Source organism: Symphodus melops (assembly GCF_947650265.1).
Source record: "Symphodus melops genome assembly, chromosome: 4".
In the NCBI taxonomy this organism is placed as follows: Eukaryota; Metazoa; Chordata; class Actinopteri; order Labriformes; family Labridae; genus Symphodus; species Symphodus melops.
The window spans coordinates 5,725,800-5,745,384 of NC_136694.1; the positions used below are offsets into that span (position 1 = coordinate 5,725,800).

Genomic DNA, 19,585 nt, shown 5'->3' on the forward strand with positions numbered 1-19,585 from the left:
AAGATTTACTAGCTCAAAACCTAAAATAACACAAAAACTTCTGCAGAGTCGCTGGGGGAAGAGAAATGATCGTATGATTTAAATGTGGGGCTTTTTTTCTTTGGAGTTGCTCAGCTATTAGTGAGCAGTCGACTGTGGAAAACTGTCACATTATCAGTGTTTACTGTCATGTTATTAGGGAGATTAGATTTTAATTATCATACCTTCCACACATGCGGCTCGACAGATTTTTTTTAAATGTCATTTTTGATACTGTGGGAATAGAAGGGGCTAATAGCTGCATTGTGCGTCTGGGTTCAGCTCCCTGTAGTGGAGCTTTTATATTGGCACTCACAGTATTACTGTTCAGGGAACGTGCGTGGACATACAGTGCACACTTATACACCGCTTACCAAGCAGTGGAAACAATTTAGCTTTAAGTGTCTTGCCCAAGGACACATCATACATGTTGCTGCAGGAGCTGGGGATTCAACCACCAACCTTCAGGTAAAGGGAAGAACGACTCGACCCACTACTCAACATAATGACATATCAGCAACAAAACAACAGATTCCCCCACTCATACTTGCTCTTCACTTGAGCTCATTTGTGAATAATTATCAACACGGACGACAGGTTTGGTGGGACTGTTGGTAAAACCAGCAACGTATTGTTTGGCAATTTTTTTATGTGAACTGGTTCGAATGACAAGATCCAGTCGGCATATCCTGAATGACACTTGAACTCGCGATTCAGATTTTGGCTCTGAATATTTGAAATGACACTGAACAAAACGTTAACAATACATCCACAGACAGTTTCAAATCACCATGGAAACCTTTGGAGTTTCTGGAGCGTGTCGTCTTGTGGAAGAACTACACTTCAAACTCTGTCTCCACTGAATCACAAGGAACACAAAAAAATGACGCAGAATGGGAGTTTTCCTACATGTGCTGTTCCCATGTTTCAAGTTTTAAAATGCCATTCTGATTTTTGTTTCATCAGCGCGTGTCTTTCCACTTCTTGCTGCACTTCTGAAAGTGGGAAACTAATACTTAGACTAACATCTAGCTACACATTTTAAATGCAAACTAGGGTTGAATCTATTTATATTGAACAAAATTCAAAACTTTAGAAAGAAAAGACCTCCTGTCTACTCATTAAAAAAAGTCTTTAAAAGCTACTACTAAAGCTTTCTCTTCCTGGTGATAGTCCGACCCTTACACCAACTTTCCTGTCCTCTCTCTATCTTTATTTGTAGTCTGGATGTGGTGTAACCTTAGTCTGTCCTTGCTGTGTGTGTGTGTGTGTGTGTGTGTGTGTGTGTGTGTGTGTGTGTGTGTAAAGACAATGTACATGTCCTGGCTTCAGGTGGTTTGTGGGGACCTGTGTGTTCAGGTCACACTCCTAAAACAAGCTCAGCAACATCGTGTCCAGCCAGACAAAGACAACGGTGCCACTAACCTTCAGCTACATCTCTAGTCTGTGCACTCACATCTGCTCCCTTCCAACCTTGTTTCTTCTTCTTCTTCTTCTTCTTCTTCTTTATTTCTGTAGGAACATGGTTGAAGTCAGAGGAGACGGTGCCCATGAAAACTAACAGAGCCGACTTCGCTGCAGCTTTCCTGCGGGGCCGAGTGGTCGTAGCAGGAGGACTGGGTAAGAGTATCACATTCAAAACCAAACCTTTTGTTTGCTGCATCTATTTTGTCCTTCAATTAATTTTGCTGCACTCATTAATATACAAGTTTAATCAAATGGTTTAAAAAGACCTACTCTGGGATGTATAACCAAACACCTCCAACAAAGAAATCAGGCAGTAAATAAACATGAGAAGAAGGATTGATTTTATTTATAACATTGACTTCCCTTTGATGGTCACGCTAGCCTTAGCAATTGTAGGGCAGCAGATCTGTAAGAAAAATCAAAACCTGAGAAATGTTGTTTTCTGTAAAATATTCCTGTGCAACGCTCTGCATGCCTGTAAATATGAGGGCGTGATACAGGAACACTGTTTGTGTTGTTTTAAGGTCACGAGCCCTCAGCGCTGGACACGGTGGACGCCTTTCATCCACAGAAGAAGAAGTGGGAGAGGTTGGCTCCCATGAACTTTCCTCGATGCTCCACCTCCTATATCATCATCAGAGACCGCCTCCTGGTGGTGGGAGGAGTCAACCAGGTACACTCGTGCTGAATTTAACCAAAACTCTTACACACCTCTACTCCGAGCTAAACTTCTGTTTGGAGAGTACAGAGAGTATAGAAAGTGGGACCCTCACCCAAATGTTGGGTTCTCTCCGCTCACTGACGTATTGTAGCGACGCTGTTTTGTGAGATTGTGTTTAGAAAAGGTCCTTTCTGACATGCTGCACATAAAATGATTTTAAAGTTGGCTTTACTTTCTAGTTATGAACAGTATCATGAAATACTAAAACCTGTTCTGTTAAAAAATTGCGGCTAAAATTTGACTAGTCTACATGTACAATGCTAACTCTTCTTTTAAAACGTCCCTCACTCATTGTCACTCATGAACAATGACAGCAGGAACCTCCAGTTTATTCGGCTCCTTTTTCTCGAGAATAATCGCGGTGAGTTTACACGACGGAGGGTCGCGTACGAGGGTGCTGTGATGTCAGAGACAATAGCTCCAAGTGGGGTCTCCCAAAAGCAATCCCATGAGAGAGAGAGTTTGTTGACCTCACCAAGACTCTCTGAAAGGAGCTGCAGCACACGGACACTGGAGTCCCTTTTAAAAGCCCAACCTGGAAGGAGAGCTTTTGTGAGAACGTCTGGTGATCAGGTTCGGCACAGTCCACACGAAACATGAGGATCCACTAACCTGTTGACCCAATATTCACAGGGATGGCCATTGTTGAAGTAGTAGAAGTAGATGTGATAGTAGTATATTGATTATTATGAATAAATAGCATTCATTTCGATCAGCAAAAACAATATCTCCCACAGAAAATGTTTAAAAGTGAGATCTTGTTTTATAAGCTAAGCATGTCTAAAACCTGGAAAGGGGCTGGACTCCTCGTTTTGAGGTTTGAGAAGTGCATGAATGTGCATGAACATGGGAGTCACTGAGAGGAAATCTCTGACTGAACAGCAGATGGAAGCATCCACCCATCTTCTGCTTCTCTCGACACGGTCATGCAAAGGATGCTGCTCAAGGACTCTGCAGGAGGAAGTGGGCAAGGCTGAGGAAACATGAAGGGTGCAAACCTGATTCCAACCTGATCACACCCTCAGTCACCAATAAAAACCAACCTAACATTCAACATATGATACCAAAGTATTCTTGGAAATAGATCAATTTACTCCAGACATTGAATTCATTCAGCCGTCTGTCTCGGGCACTGGGGTTCTAAATGGCAGATGGGATAGTGGTTCCCATGTTTGACGGGGAATCGGAGGGTTGGCCTCACTCTTCGGTGAGTCACAGCTCAGCCTCCCTGGGAATGGATCAGCTGGGTTACAGTGAGGGAGGAGCCAATAGAGTAACGGGTATCTGAGCCAGCTGGTCCTGATATTAAGCAAAGGGACATTCTCTCGTGGTTGACTCTGACAACGCAGGTGTGCCACACCTTTAAGAAGAAAAATAAGCCAAAGTTTTTGGTTGAAAACATCTTCTTTGGTCAGCAGTTTTGAAAAGTTGACCAAGTTATTCAAACCTCTTTACTTTCACAATAAAAGTAACCTGCTGGGGTGGTTTGAGAATCTAATCATGAACCTTTCCTGGCCTTTTTAACAGGAGATTTCATATCTTATCTGTCTTGGGACTGTATAAAGATTCCTCCCACTCTCTTCACCACCCGGCTGGCTCTGGTTTACGTTTGAATCCAGCTGAAGCCACATTTCATCCTGCCAGCTCCGGCCTATCCTCGAGGCGAAAGATGTGGAAAGCGATGTAACTTTGGTTGCCAGTTTGTTTTTTTCAGGTCCTGATCTTGAGCTTTCTCACGAGTTAACTTTTAGATTCTGAATTAAATCCTCTTATTATTCATCAACTTCCCTGAGTTCAGGAAGCAACTGATCTCTATTTACAGATTCTACTGACAAATGAAGGATTGGCACACAGGTGTCTGAATTTATCAGCGTGGGAAGTTTTCTGGTTTCTGTTTGTTGTACATTTATAATCCGAGCTGTAGTGAGCTGTTGTGTTTCAGTGGCCTTTGAGGTATGCAGGTGGAACATTATCCACGCACCCATCGACTGTCTGTCTAAACTGAAATCTGTATTAGAGTGCTGCCCAACCAATCAGTGCTGAGATTCCCTGACTACCAGAAATTCATCAGAATGATAAACAAACGGGCGTTTAAAAGTAGTTTTCTTCTCCTTTTGAGGAAAGATCTGACAAAGGTCACATGAGGACTTTTGACTTTTTTAAATCTTTAAATCTTTTTAGGGATCAGAACACTGAAGTGAGCCAGAGTGAAGTCGCTGTGTAACTTCTGTTCTACTGATGAGCTGAGACTCAACAGCTCAGGAATGATATGAACCAAGAAATAAAGGAAAAGATAAACATCGGCTGCCAGCTTCCCAGGACCACAGAATCATTAGAATCAGTGTATGTGCTGTATTATCTATCAGACGGTGACACGATGGCTGAAGTGTTCCCACATTGAGATTGTTACTTGTCTTGATGCATTAAATGAGCTTGTTTTAAATACCCAGAGATCTTTTGGTGCTTTATCATCTTTTTATCATGACCCATGTTGGCTATGTCTCAGGCTGAAGAGTCATTCGTTTCTCATCTGGAAGGTTGGGGGTTCAATCCCCAACTCCTGCAGCCACATGTCCAATGTGTCCTCAAGACACTTGTGCTGCGTTCCAGTTGAACTGGGAAGTGGGAAATTACGAGTTCCCAGTCGGAAGTGTCAACTGGAACGGCCCCTGAATTTGTATTAACTAGTCGGAAAATTGAGTTGCCCGAGTTAGAATCCAACATGGCTGTTACGTGCATCAAGCTGTAACTACGGTGTTTAATACGGCCGCTTGCTCTTTTTTATTGTTTCGTTATCGTCTGGTTTCAGCTAACAAAACAAAGGTACTTCTGAAGGTGTCCATGTTGCTTTTCCGACTTGTAACTGGAACACGCTCCATTGGGTGTGACGTCATTCCCAGCTCCCACTTCTGATGTAACTGGAAGGCAGCATTAATCCCAAGGTTGTAATAAGTAGATGTGACATGCAGTGTTAAAGTGCTTTGAGTTGTCAGGAGTCCGCTTACCATCCAGTTCAAAGGTCCAGCTAGTCAGTTTCTCTTCTATGGAAACGACAAGCTTATCTCTCCTGAGTAAGTCTTTTGTCTTTTATGAGTTCTGTCCACACACAGGGTGGACACTCTTAGCAGGACCACGTCAGCTCTGATGGCTCCTGATATCACGTCTACACAATATGCAAATGAATGCAAGCACTTGAAATGCCTGGATGAATTGTTAGTGAGTCTGATACACTATTATTAAGACACCAGAATACTCCTTCAGCTCTTTGTCATGACTTGTTCGTGAGTTGGATCAACAGTAATTGCTCGTTTGTGAGTCACTTCTGGTCCAAATTTTAATGAGTAATTCTTTGGCCCATGCTTCACCTTTCCATCAAGTTGAATGAAAATTAGGCACGCATTTGTATTTCGTTTTTTAGTATGTGTGTGTGAGTGTGTGTGTGTGTGTGTGTGTGTGTGTGTGTGTGTGTGTGTGTGATGCTGACAAACAAACAACAGCGCCAAGACATGTAAGCAGTAATAAACACCTCCTCTTCTCAAACACTAACATTTATCGTTGTTCTGCTGCATCAGTATCTGTGTTCTTTGACGGTAAACACTTTGTTGATTTCTCTCCCTGTCTCTCAGGTCCCCAGCTCAGCCAATGAGATTCTGTACGTCAAAGAAGAAGAGTATCTGTAGCCACATGAAAGCAGCACATCGGTGATTCCACAAATTCTTCTGCAAATCCTTCCTGAATCCGCCTGTAGTGCAACATGTAGGGAGCTTTGACAACACTTAGCGATGGAGCCCGAGTCCCTGGCTGTCTGATGTAATGGAACATGTAACACCGCCCCCTGCTGGCCTTTACTGACACTGAGAGCCACACGTACGCTCCCAGAAGCACAATGGAGGAGCTGGCTCTTTCTTTATACCAACATATGTTTCTTGATACTTTTGCTAGGTGACACTTCTGCGTTGTACGTTGTAGTGCATACATGGAAAATAACTTTTTTGTAGCCTAAATGTTTTGTCATGTGGACAGAGAATATTGATGACTTCACTTATTGCATTTATGCAATTTATGTGCAGTTTAATGTCTTCACTTATTTGTTTGTTTGTTTTTAGCTTGCTTGAAAAAATGCACATGTAGATTTAGTGATAAGATTTTTAATTAATTTAAAATGACTGCAATATTTGTGTATTATTTATTACCATTTAGCAACAACAGACTCACATGGAGGCTGGGTTATGTTAGTTTGAGAAACTGTACTGTTAACAGATATTGCACTAAAGAGATTTACACTGATCGGGGGACAACTTAACCTCCAATTACTCTGAGTAGAAAGGACACTGAGAAGGATGTCCTATCACTCTTGTACAGTGTCATAGTGCACATCTGTGGTCTGCTAGGCAGGACTTGATTCATGCATACATGAATAGATTGTGTATAAATGGTAACTGGTTGTTTGTGTAAGTAATTGCCAGACTGCTTTTGGAATCAAACATTTGGATCCAGTTTGACTCTGATGATGATGAGCACATTTTATTCTTCAAGCAATACAACACTTTCTCACTCTTTCATTTGTGCAACACGTGCCGTCATGTAATAATCATCATCAGTTCATAACACCTCACTCAGGTTTTCGTTTGTTTGTATTTTCTTCAGACATAGATAGTCGATCGATCGATTGCTAATGTCTTCACTGTTTGGCTCCGTCTGTCGTGCACCAGGTGACCAAGCTGTGAAATCATATTTTGTTGACAATTTTTCCTCCGAATATTTGACTTATTCCTTCAACAGTGTCAGTCATTGATCTGCCTCAAGTCCTGTCATGTCCTGATACTGTACATTCAGGATATCATTAGTCAGATCCAGTGAAATAATTTGGATTTGTTGTTTGTGTTGCACTTAGTTGCCACGAGATGGCAGCAATCACACATCATTCCACAGCAGGCATGTGTTCACTCATTTGGCAGTTCTTAGAGCTTCTTTTTCTTCTTCAGTGACATCTGATAAACTGACAGGATTTCAATGTTGATGCATGTTCTTGAAATTTAGAACTTTAGATTCTTGCATACATTTGTTTTACTTAAAAGACAGAAAAAAAATAATGCATTACTTTTTCTATGAAAATTGTGCTTTTGTTCATTTCCATGACTATAAACGAGAACATGAGTTCACTCCTCTTATCTTACACTATCATATACGCCTACCAGCACAAGTTTCCTTTTGGATAGGATGCAACGGCCAACTCAAATTGTTGTGATTGTACTGGTCACAGTGCAAACAAAATTACAAAGCAGTATGCCAACAAATGTTCAGCCCAGGTATTAAGCATGTGGTTATCTTGATTTGAATAAAGCTGTGGTCACTTGAGTGTGTCATTGTGTTTATGGCTGACTGATTGATATTACAGTTTGCAGTCCTTTAATAATACTGTTGGGGCTCACTTTAGTATATACTAACAGGTCCAGTGCACCTTGGCTTTTACACCACGTCTGAAAAGGACAGCGACTCTGTAGTGAAGATGAGGACACAATGTTAAAGCCTTGACAGCATAAAGGTATAACGTAGGAAATCTGGACTTACTGAGGTGATGCATCAGTCTGAGGACTGAGCATTGGTCAAAACAGAACTTCTGATATATCAAGAGCCAAACCTGGAAAATAAAAAAACTTTATGGGGAGTTTCCTTTATCCCCATCCTATGTGCTACAGTAAATAACATAATTACTATTATATATATTCCAGATGATTAAGTCATCTGTAAGTAAGTCTATAACCATACAACAAATGATGGATAATGTTAATCTAATAAAGCTGCTGCACTCAGTGTTACATGCAGCTTTGGTGCGTTTAGTGCACCATATCCTGAGCAAAACCACAAATGAATTTGCTCGTGAGTTTGTTTTTTTAAAGCAACCTCAAGTGCCCTCATTACTGGAAAGACAGACCTTCACACCTCGTACACACCTAGCATCTGAGCTGAGGAGGGTTTCAGTTAAGGGTTGAACTGGAACCTAATTATCTTCGAAAGCGGCTGTTAGGCAGTAAATCTTAGAGGCAGTTAGATGAACCGCTCTTTCTTTACTGGGTGTTAGATAACTTTATAATAATATCCTCTGCTAGGAAATAGTAGACCAGTGGTCGAAGGATGCACACTCTCTTAGTCCTAGGAAAGAATAGTCAACTATGAAGGTGATGAACTTTCGTTAAGGTATAATTATTCACCCACTTATGTTCATGCTGTGTTTTCTTCTTCCGATCTAAACTCACTTAATCTATGAGGCATTTTCCACTTCCTATGAGAGATCGTAATTTACTATATAAATGACTCACTCCACATACAGATGCTGTGTAGTCTAAAAAGGGTTTTATTGCGTTCGAGTGAGGTTGGCTGAGTGTTTATGAACACTCTCTGTGGTCACTGTATTCCTCGCTGTGTTTTTTCCACATTAACTCGCTCATAGTAATGGGCCTGGAAAGCAGCAGAGAGATGCATAGCCAGGGGACAGTAATGGACTCTCACCATTCAAGTGAAAAGAGGATACATTTGAAAATACAGAGCCTGATCTTTACTACCACACAATGTTTCTGTTGTAGAAAGTAGTACATGTAACGATGAAAATTAGGTTACTCATCTTCAAGCATTCACATTCAGACTGGAATGGTTGCATCTAAGGTTACTTTTCCCAAAAGATTGAAGTTGAATCTCACAGGTGTAATTAATTGTTAGACTTTAAAGAAGCAATGTTTGATTAGAATCAATACAGGGGAGATCAGCTTTTTTTATCTTGAGAAAAAAGCTTTGTGTTAAATTTCTTGGTTGATACATTCTTTAAAGGTAGGATTGGTCATTTCCTCCAGCTACATATATGTTTTTGGTTGAAATTGTCTTTATGTCCTGACAGTAATTAAGATCTTATGTGCTCTAAAAAAGGAACAAAGAAAATCCATCATCTGTAGCAGCTGTAAGCCTGTAAAAACTTGGACCAATGTCGGATGAAGGTTTATTTTTATCATAAACCAATCAAGCCTCTCTCCCCCATGCATGCACGAGCCCACATTCAAATCATGAGCTGAAAGCCGCTTCTGGACCAATGGCACTTGTGCATGTAAGTGAGGGGCGTAGCATTGAAGGAGCACCGAGGGGAGGGGGTGAGTGAAGACCATAGACTGTAAGAGAATACAGAGAACAGAGAGGATGCTACTTTCCAAATCATTCCAGTTTTCGAAAATTATCCACACCGACCACCACTCCACTGGCCCCCCCATCATTCATTTTTTTAAGTTCCACATTTTTCTACGTTTTCTTGGAGCATTTGCCTTTTGTCTTACACTGACCGTTGGTTTGACAGACTACACTGGGCGAATCCAGAGGAATGAATGCACCAGTCTTGAATCGTTGTTCAATAAACTGGTCGTATGCTGACGGGTCATATTTGATCTGAACACAAGTTTTTTTCTGACCTGTTGCATAATGTGCAAGAACAAGTGTGTTTGCACAATGCTGCAGTGACAGGAGAGTCCAGTGTGTGTCTAAGTGTGTGTATGTGCATACTGATGGGCGATGTGGCAAGGGAGGATATCTGGTCAAAGTACAGTTTAAGGACTGTTACGGTGGGTTTATAGAAATTGTAATCCAAAGTTTAGCAAATTAAAAGTGGCCTAAAAAGTCTGTGAAATATTGTAGTCTGATATATTGGCTACATTTACACTGCACTGATTATCTCTTCCTGTTGTAAAGAAGGCCAGTAAGATAACACAGGTAGCCTACACAACATCCTTCCCTCACGTAGAACTACAGTTGTCCATAAAGCTCATCAAGAAGAATTATGCCACATACAGTTTTGGCTTAACATAATAAGGATAGAGAAATAAAATAAGAAATAAATGTTCTTTTTATTTTAAATACAAGCTACCAAAAACCTACAACACCTCAGGGTCACAATGTTGCTTCACTCTGATGACTAAAGTTGAGTTGTTCACACAAATACACTCCTCAGGAGCGCCGTGTCCTTTTATATCGGCCAGGGGAAAGGGGGGTGTCTTAAGAGGCAAGACGTGACTTAAAAAAGACACTGTGAAAAACCAAGCTTGCCAACAAGGTACAGTGGGAGTTCCACCCTATTATGACAGGGAGTTTTGCCATTATAGAAGTGCTTTGTGTTATTGGACATATTCACAAACGAGTAAAACTGTCAGGTCTGACAAAGACTGAATAGAGCCTTTCATAACCTGACGACACTAGTCCAACGACAAAACATCATGCTGTGGTCAAGCTGCAACGTCTGAGGTTGAAAAATAAAGCAGAGGCAAAATTGCGATAAAACTGCAGTTATTTAAGTGTCCACTTGAAGATGGTTGTAAAAGCCCCAGAAGTAAAACATATACACCAATTCAACAATTTAACAAAGGTATTACCTGCAGCTGAAATTAACTTGTTAAAAATAGTTTAAAAAAAAATTTAAAAACTTGGTCTGCATAGCATATCTCGAGATTGGCACACGCTTTGCAGGGAGTAACGTCTTTTCGTGCAACTCATCCATTTTAAGTTTATGAAGGACAAGAGTTATTTATATTAAGTGATGTGGCTAATGTGACTGACACACGGAGATGTTAAAGCCATTTGTAAGGGGTCCTAAGCCCACCTCAGCTCCCCCTTAGCCTTTTACTTGTTTGACTGAAACTGTCGATCATGCCTCTCTGTGTTTTCCTCAGTCCTGATTGTCCTCACCTGTGTTTGACTACCTGTGTCTATTTAGTCTCTGGGTCAGTTCATTGTTGTATAGCTTTTGGATAGTATTTGTCTGCTGTCTTCCTGTTCTTCTGTGGTTTACTTTGTTTTCTACTTGTAGATTTTTTTGTTGGACTCTGATGAACTTTGTTTGGACACTTTGTCTAGGTAGCCATTAAAGTTTGCATTACTGTCACCCATTTTCCAAACACTTACTAGCATATTTCTTTATTTGCATTAAAGGTAGGTTGAAATCAAACTTGCAGGAATTACACAGATAATGAGTCACCTGCATAACGTGGCTTTAAAGAAAACATGCCGAGAGAAAACCCCCAGTAATGCACAACATATATGTCATGGAATAGATGATCCTTTCATCTTGATTTTCTCTTTGTTATTTAATCAATTAAATTATTTTGAATCTGAACACTGTAGAATAGCCTGTCAGAGGTTATGAGTATAGTGTTAAGTTAACAGGCTAAAACATGCACAAACACTGGTGTGGTGTTTCATTCTATAACACTCCTGTTTGGCCTGAACCAAACTATTCTTCCTACTCCACCTTTTCTTCTTTCCATGATGTGATTTGATGTCTGTTGTGTTTAATTGGTGAACCATATGCTGTTGGAAGTTACTCTTCACCCACCCATACAACACACACACACACACACACACGAAAACCCACACCATCCTGCCAGTAGAAATATAATGACGAGCAGTTAATCGATATGGATGTGTTACAGCCTAACGTCCCGTCATTGACTGCAGGATCTTCATGCTGTAGAGTTTCTCCCTGAATAAGTCACCTTTTTAATCATGTTTCTGTGTTTGACAGAAATTTGTTTCCACCTGGAACATTTGGGCTGTTTCCTTTTTTTGAATATAAAGCGGTTAATCATTTTAAGAAGCCTGTAGAGGCCACAGGTTCGAACAGCCACTTTTTGTCTTTTTATTTTTTTAAGGGTTAGAATCAGAATTGGTGTTTATTGCCAAATACATTTACATATACAAAGAATGTGTCTTTGTGTATTGGTGCCAAAGAAAAAGAAGGCTAAAATAATATGTACTTAAATAAAATATGAGAAGCAATTGCCAATATATAAAATAGAATTTTTAAAATGTCAAATATAAAGAGGAATACAAAAAACACAAAGTGTGATAATAATAAAATCATAATAATGAAATACAAACAGTAAGTCAAGGTGTTTTTACACACAAAACTCCTGAAGAGTTTCAAAAGGGCTGAGTAACATGCACAAATGCAAATGGGGTACAAGTTGGGCTGAGCAAATGTGTGGATGCAGAGTTGATGATTGCAATTTGGGGTCATATTATTCTAAATCTTAGATTTTTCCTTTTGGTTTGATAATATTGTCACCAGTGCGTTTGCTGGTAAATGGAACTTGGCAACGTCAATATAATGAGGACAAACATCAGCATGTACGTTAACTTGTACAAGCAAGACTGTCATAGCAAATCTGCTAATGAGCTAATCTGAGTTTTATGTTTTTGTTGCTCTCTTGTCCCATACAGGGCACACTGTTTTAAACACATATTGACATTTGACAGCAGTAAAAAAATCCAGACTGTAATTTGTTTGACTGAAATCTGATGAATACAAGCTGTTCCAGTTCAAATGTTACCCGGATCAATCCAAGGAAAACACACTACAAAAAGAAAAATCTTGGCCAGTTTGTTAGTCTAATTTATTCTCCAACATATCTAATCATATAGGTTTTAAACCACATTCAGCTGACAAGTACAGAAGTACAGATACAAATCTTCTGTGAAGATATGTGAAGCAATAATTAGGCTAGTGTTGTGATAAGAATAAATACCTGCCAATGAGTGGCTTGAAATGAAACATAACGACAAATTAAGATAAAATATAGTAAATATTATAATAAATGTTCCCGCTCCTTTGGAATATTTAAGATCAATTTCTAAAATCTAAACACTGCCCAGAAATATATTTTCAGGATTTACATCAACATTGTGTAAAGCAGGGATGACGTGATTGGATGATGTTGGTGCAGCACGCTCACTACCACTTGTAGCTAATGGCAATCTGGAGAATGAGGGGAAGAAGTGAACACTCAAATTCAGACTTGTTCAAGTTTGGTGCTCCTCAGCGGTGTGTAGGAAGACGGCAGTAGAAGAAGGGAGAAAGAGACCAGGGGAGTGTGTTTGGTGGACAGCCATTCATCCTGAGCTGAGGGAAGGTTTCCAAATCTCCCCCCGACATTCTTCTACCCTCAAAGAAGCCCTGGGACAGAAGTGGCCCAAAACTGGCACAGACCGCCCGGCCGTTGCCAGGGACATCCACTCGGCTGAGACGTTGCCGGGGCCCAGCGTTGTTTTGTCTTCCGTTCTCACCTCACTTCCTGGTTTGGAAAAGGAGACAGGAGGATCATTAACCAGGACCCCATGCCACATTGTATGTCCACACATCCACAGATTTAGGACAGGCTTACATGAATACAGTTTAGTAAATTTCTCAGTGACACAGGTTTTCTTTAATCTCAACTCTGTTTTACTCTCCAATCCAGTGATGTCATCAGTTAGATTCCTTTGTCCTCATTTCAATATAGATGTTATTTCTGGAAAATGTTGGTATTATGTTTGGGATTTACTTTTCATTATGATTATTTTTCTTTATTACTGATGATTGTATTTTATTTTGTTGGAAATGAGATGCTGTATCTCAAGGGGATATCCTTGAATTAAATCCTTAAATCCTTTGTCACACTTTTCTGTGTTAACATAGCTGGGAATAAAAATCTATGATAGGTGAAGTCATGTGATGCAGAAGAAACATACATTATTATGTTGCTAACGACATATGAACCCTGAGGTCATTATGAGGTTTACCATAAGTGTTATGCTGTTTGAGTATGTAGTAGGCCGCATGTTAGAATTTGGTTTGAGACACTGCTTCACATTTGGCTCATATTGAGTTTGGTAAAGGAATCATCTCAGTGTGTGTCTCATACAGATTAAGACAAGGTGTAGGAAGCTTATTTAGTCATACAGTGCGTTCCTGCACTCTGTGCTGATTCATTACCTTTCCATCAGAGGTAATGAGAGGTTGTTCAGTGTTTAGCTCAGTGTGTAGGGGTTATAAACCAGAGAAGTAACAGAAGAACCTGTCTGCGTGATCTGCTCACCATTTCCTTGTTTAACTCCAAATGCAGTTTGTCAGTGCTAATGTATGTCTTTGTTAACCCAGCACTGAGTGGTCATCTGTCATGGCAGGCCAGGAGGCAATTGTGTTTTGATTTTGAATAGTTTCAATCCTTTCCTGTGTAATCAGTTGCTTGGCAGTATTGGTTATTAAAGGCAGGGAGCTAGCTTGTTTGAACTTGTCTGGTCCAATCTCTCTTGTTTTAGTGGTTATCTCTCTGGGATAACTTGTAGACAGCTTAGGTTAACAATTTAGGCTGTCGTGATTGTTTAAATAACTGTGTTAGCAACAGCAAGTGGTAGTTAGAGGCAAAAATTTAAATTCAATAAATTTTAATTTGCAGATAAAAAAGTGATGGCCACCCTCCAATGACTTTAGGCAATAGAAATACTCCAATAAAAGTTCCAAAAAAATCCAGATTTTTACTTTCCTCAGAGCCTGGATTGTCCACAGTATGATCTAGTTTACTCCAGGATTTAAAGAAAACCAAGCTGGTGCAGATAACATCAAGTTCTTTGCAACAGTTCTATTGTACTTTTCTCATGTTTTCAGGATAATTGCTCTGGAGGTCTTTGTTCAAATCAAGGAAAGTCTCAAATTATCTGCTTTGATGTTTTTGTACTTTTTGTCAAAAGATGCTTTAGCAGTTGTAAACCTGAGAAGGATGTGTGCATTTTAAATGTCAAGTTTTTCATTTAGCTGACAGAACCAAATAATATCTGCTGATGAAGGTAAATGGTCACATTCATAAACATCTCATCTATAAGATACGGTATCATGTGTGCTGAATCTAAGAATGAATCCTCTTAGCTCCTGAATCCTCTTAGGGACAACCCGTGAGTTTCCATTCCCTCTTTGTGCATTCCTGCAGGACTGAAGTCAGAACCAAGCCCGCCCCGTATCCTACCTCATAACCAATCTGTTAGAAACCACTCGTACATAGATTAACAATCTTTTATCGTAGCTATGATCTACCCAATAAAAAGTCAAGGATCATAATTTCAATCCTTCACAATTTCAAGGACGTCATTATTAAAATCATGAAATGCCATCATCCAAGTAAATTGACATTTTAGCATATTCCAGAATGAAAATTAATTTAGCAATTCTAACAATGATAATGTTAGCTAATTCAATTTGTTTGCTTTGTTTTCTGGTATTGTGGAACTGCGAAAGGCTGGCTCACTGTCACACTGTGGTCACAAACTTGGGTGAAGAAGGGCCATCTTTACTGTTTGAGGACATACTAAGATATCTGCTGTGATAAGAGATTTTTTGTCACTCTTGATTTTGTCATGGGTAAAATGTGTGAGGCCGTCTTTGTAAATACAACAAGAATTTGTTCTCAATGACCTGTGTGTTTAAATGAAGGTAAAATAAAAAATAAAAGCTATAACACAATATGTCATTAAATGTCATTTTAAATGTGAGAAAACCGCTGCTCCTTGAAATTATAACAGACAAAAAGCAATGTTAACCTAAACTTTAAGTCAGGTTCTTTTTTATTTACTTCAATGCTCACATATACTCGGTTCGCAGCACTCTTCTGAGTTATACTGACTTGTAACAAAAACTTTTACGATGCTAAAAACTGTTTTTACAGTTTTGTAGATTAAATAACCTTAAAGGTTATTAGTAACAGAGAGGCTCTGCTCAGATGTGTTTGTGATATTTTATAGACATGCTCTCGCTGACCAGGGGCCTGTACTACGAAGCAGGATTTGAGATTAGCAAGGTAACTTCAGGATTAACCCTGGGCTTTCAGTCCTACGAGGGTCGTTCACTTCTTACTTCGGTATATCGCCACGGTAACTTGTGCTGCAAACCTAACCTGCTCCAAAGCAGGTTATCTTGGAGATAAGTGATCAACCTGTGAAAATCCCTGCCCATTGACCAAACAGATCTCTTGGTGGTGGAGCTCCCTCAGCTCCCGGCACAGATCTGTTCTAGGAAATTGTTTTATTGCAAAGTCATCAGGATTACTTTGACAATTTAAAATCTAGAGGAACCCCTCAAATCTATCAAGGTACTATCCTCTTTTTCACTCTGGATTACCCAGGTAACAGACCAAACCTGATTCTTGGAAAAGGCAGCTACATCTTCAACAGACATGAAGCTCTAAATCACAGTCAAACAATAGCAAACAGTCCCTTATGCAAACATGTCTGGCTTAAAAAATAAATGAATAACAGGTTTAGGTTTAGTTATTGGTCTGTGAAGAGAGATGATTCATCATAGGACATAATCTCATACGTATTAGGTTTTAATCCAAAACGTCATGGTCGCTGGGTTTGCTTATGTAATGCGATTGTTTTCTTAAAAAGAACATGCAATAAAGTTTGAAACGTTGACAGAAAGATCACTAACACATTACAACTTGTCTGTTTGATCAGTCAATAAAACATGATTTTAAATGATGATATATTCAGCTGTTATAAAAGAGTTGTAGTAGAGATTTAATACAGATTTTGAAGGTGAGATCTGGAATTGTTACCTATTGGGCTTTAGATGTACTGGTGAGTGAATGTGATTCAGTGTAGGCTGTTTCCATGGTTTATGCTAAGCTCAATTAGCTGCGTTCTGGTTGAAGCATAAAATTAATTATCTAATAGAAGTTACAGCAATAAGTAGACAATTCTCAACAAGAGAGTGAATAAGCATATTCACCAAAATATCCAATTGTCCCTTTAATTACATGTAGCCACTCACAGACAATATCATGCCATGTCATGGACAATTTAGGACAATCTGTCTTGGGGTCTATTCAAAAAGTCCAACCCCCACCACCCCATTCCTTTTACTCGCACTTTTGTTTACAGGGTCAAGGAGAAGTGTGACTACAATGATAGACAAACGCAGTGAAAAGGCTCTACTGTACAGATGCAGGTGGGTCTGTTACGTTAAAACTACAATCTGCCAAAGATGGACTACAACTACTGATTTAGCCCCAGTAGCATTCCCATCATGTTGTTTGATGCAGTGAATGAAACACAAACACCTCAGTGATAAATATGACCTCATTAAATCTTGTACAGCTTTTGAACCAGCAGGCTAACATTCGCTCAGGAAGAGGCAGTTTTTAGTCTTTGTGACAGTTAACCTGATGATATGAAAACAAATGTACTGTTCTTGTCTTTAAATTTGGTCAAAGTTGATCATAAGACTTAGGGAGCATTGAAAACATTGCCCATTCCTCGAGTATTCATCCACATGACTCATAAGTTTGACTGAATGAAATTGACAAGACAATGTTCCAGTGTATCCTATAAAGGAGTCTTTATGTGTATAGCATCAATTCAAGTGTTATTTTAAGACACTTTACAAAAAGCAGGTAAAGGACCTTACTCAACTCATTTCTATTGTTTCTATTTTTAGATTCGACAGTAGAGGTAGTGAAGTGTGTGCAGTGAGATGGTTGGATAACCACTCCTTTTTCTGGTATAGCTCCTGAGCTTTGGTTCCTGCGGACTGTTGGTGAGGATGGCGTGCCCGCTGCACACACTTCACTACCTCTACTGTTGAATCTCAATATAATACTGTTGGACACAATATCGGTCCAATCCCCCTGTCATAACTGGAGGAGTTGTGTTTGAATAGTATAGGCTCTGGTCTCTGAGCGATGCTGGGGCTGCTGATGCTGAACCTGGTGGCTGGTTAGCAACAATCAAATAGCACAACAAAGCTGTAAGTCCTCTTGAGACGTTGTTAGAGCCTCTGTGCTCCCAGGGACAACATTAGAAGACTGAAGCTGAGTGAACACACAAAGCTCACGCTGCCATCTTTTAGATATAGAAATGCTCTATTATAGTATCCTAAACAAATGATGCACACATGAGGAACCAAGGCATTAAAGAAATCAATTCATTTAAGAGATGTAGTGCATTGAAGCAACAAAGATGGAGATGGTGATAAGATGTTTGCTCTTAAAAAAAAAAAAAAAGAGTATTTATTTATTTTTTCAAACTGTATTGCTTTTTGTCAACTAAAGTCGGTTTGTGTTGCCAGTGTTACTGTGCAGATTTTTTTTTTGATCTTGTTGTTGGCTCTCAGTGATTATCTTGAAAAAGAGTAATCTTTCTCCTTTTATCTCTAAGCTAAACTCAGGAGTTGTGCGTTAAATTACTGTAGATTCTTTCATTTTATATGGTACAAAAGAATGAAGTGACTCACCTCTCACTCTCTGTAAGATATAATAATTGAATTCCACACCTGTTTCCTTGAGGAAATAACTTCCTCTAAAAGTTTTGCTGTTTAGTTCCTTGATTTGATGTCTCAGATCGGTTGGAAATTACTTTTGTATTAAAGAGGTAGAGAAAACCTTCACTCTGCTTCAAGTGCTGTGACTTTGATTTCGAGGGAGTTTTTACTTCGACTGTGTCAAAGCAGGCTAAAGAATAGGTTCCTATGCTGATAAACAGAAGCACATTTCTATAGAACATGATGTAGTAATATTAGGATGGTTTTTTCGACTTTTCCCTTTTGTATTATGTTACTAAACATCTAGTTGTTCCTCTGTGGTATACACACAGGTCACTTTGGTGTAATTGCAAAACGTTGACTTATGTAACACTTGCTTTTGTTTATTCTCTTTGTTGGTGGATCAGTGACTAAAATCTGCACAGCTCAGTTAGAAAGTACTGACATTACTTATACTGTGTGTTCATCCATTCATTCATAAAGCTGGACAATTGTTAAATTAAAACTTCCATCTCTGTTCCTTGTTAGTAAATTAGTAGGCTTGAGGCTTGTGGAGGAGACTGGCACCACACGGGTGCATATTTCCACACACATGAGGGTGTAGAGGGAGGAGACACGCTCGTGATGGGTGAAAGGGGGGAATGGTCAGTCCAAAGTGTGGAGAGAGGGAGGGCCCGCCTCTGGCTTCCTGGCCCCCTGCACCGGACGGGTGTATTAGATGTGCATCAAAGCAGCCGGGCGGCAGGGGCCACTGGACGGGTACAATGTTACAGGGTCGGGAGAGACTGGGAGCCAGCCTTCAATGCGCGGGAGGGAGGGTTTAACCATTAACCTCCATTAACCATTAAGGCAGCTGTGTGCGGAGCCGGTACGGTACATAAGGCGTGCGCACCGGCGTCCACGCCTCAGCCTTCACGCGTTACCAAGAGGCGGAGGATACACTCCACCTGCCACTCCAGTCCGCGTGCTGTTACTGCTCATCACGCAGGCTTGTCTGCTTCTCCTCTTCGGACTGCTGACAGAAAAAAGGTAACCTTTGCCGAGGAGCTTTTTTATTGTACGAGCCGCTGAACGTTTCATTGAGCACAGCGAGAAGCCGGCTTCGAGTGTCACAGTGATGTAAAGGAATGTGTCACATGTGGACTCAAACTGAAAAAGCTCTAACAATTTCTACATGGTGCTCATTTAGGCTGTAATGACAAATCACGGCACGTTTGCATTCACACGTGTGAGTTTAATACTCGTGGTGATAGCTGGCAGTGACACAGGCTGTAGCCCGA

The 19,585-nt window shown here is 40.0% G+C and overlaps 1 protein-coding gene across 1 annotated transcript in view; it reads left to right on the plus strand.

Moving 5' to 3' along the window:
- Window positions 1-7,564, plus strand: part of klhdc8a (kelch domain containing 8A) — a 35,351-nt gene extending 27,787 nt beyond the window's left edge. The window contains exons 6-8 of the mRNA XM_079341206.1: window positions 1,537-1,638; window positions 2,010-2,158; window positions 5,833-7,564. Coding sequence (XP_079197332.1) covers window positions 1,537-1,638; window positions 2,010-2,158; window positions 5,833-5,886 — 305 coding nt within the window. The 3' untranslated portion in view covers window positions 5,887-7,564. The remainder of the gene's footprint in view (window positions 1-1,536; window positions 1,639-2,009; window positions 2,159-5,832) is intronic.
- Window positions 7,565-19,585: the final 12,021 nt, after the last annotated feature.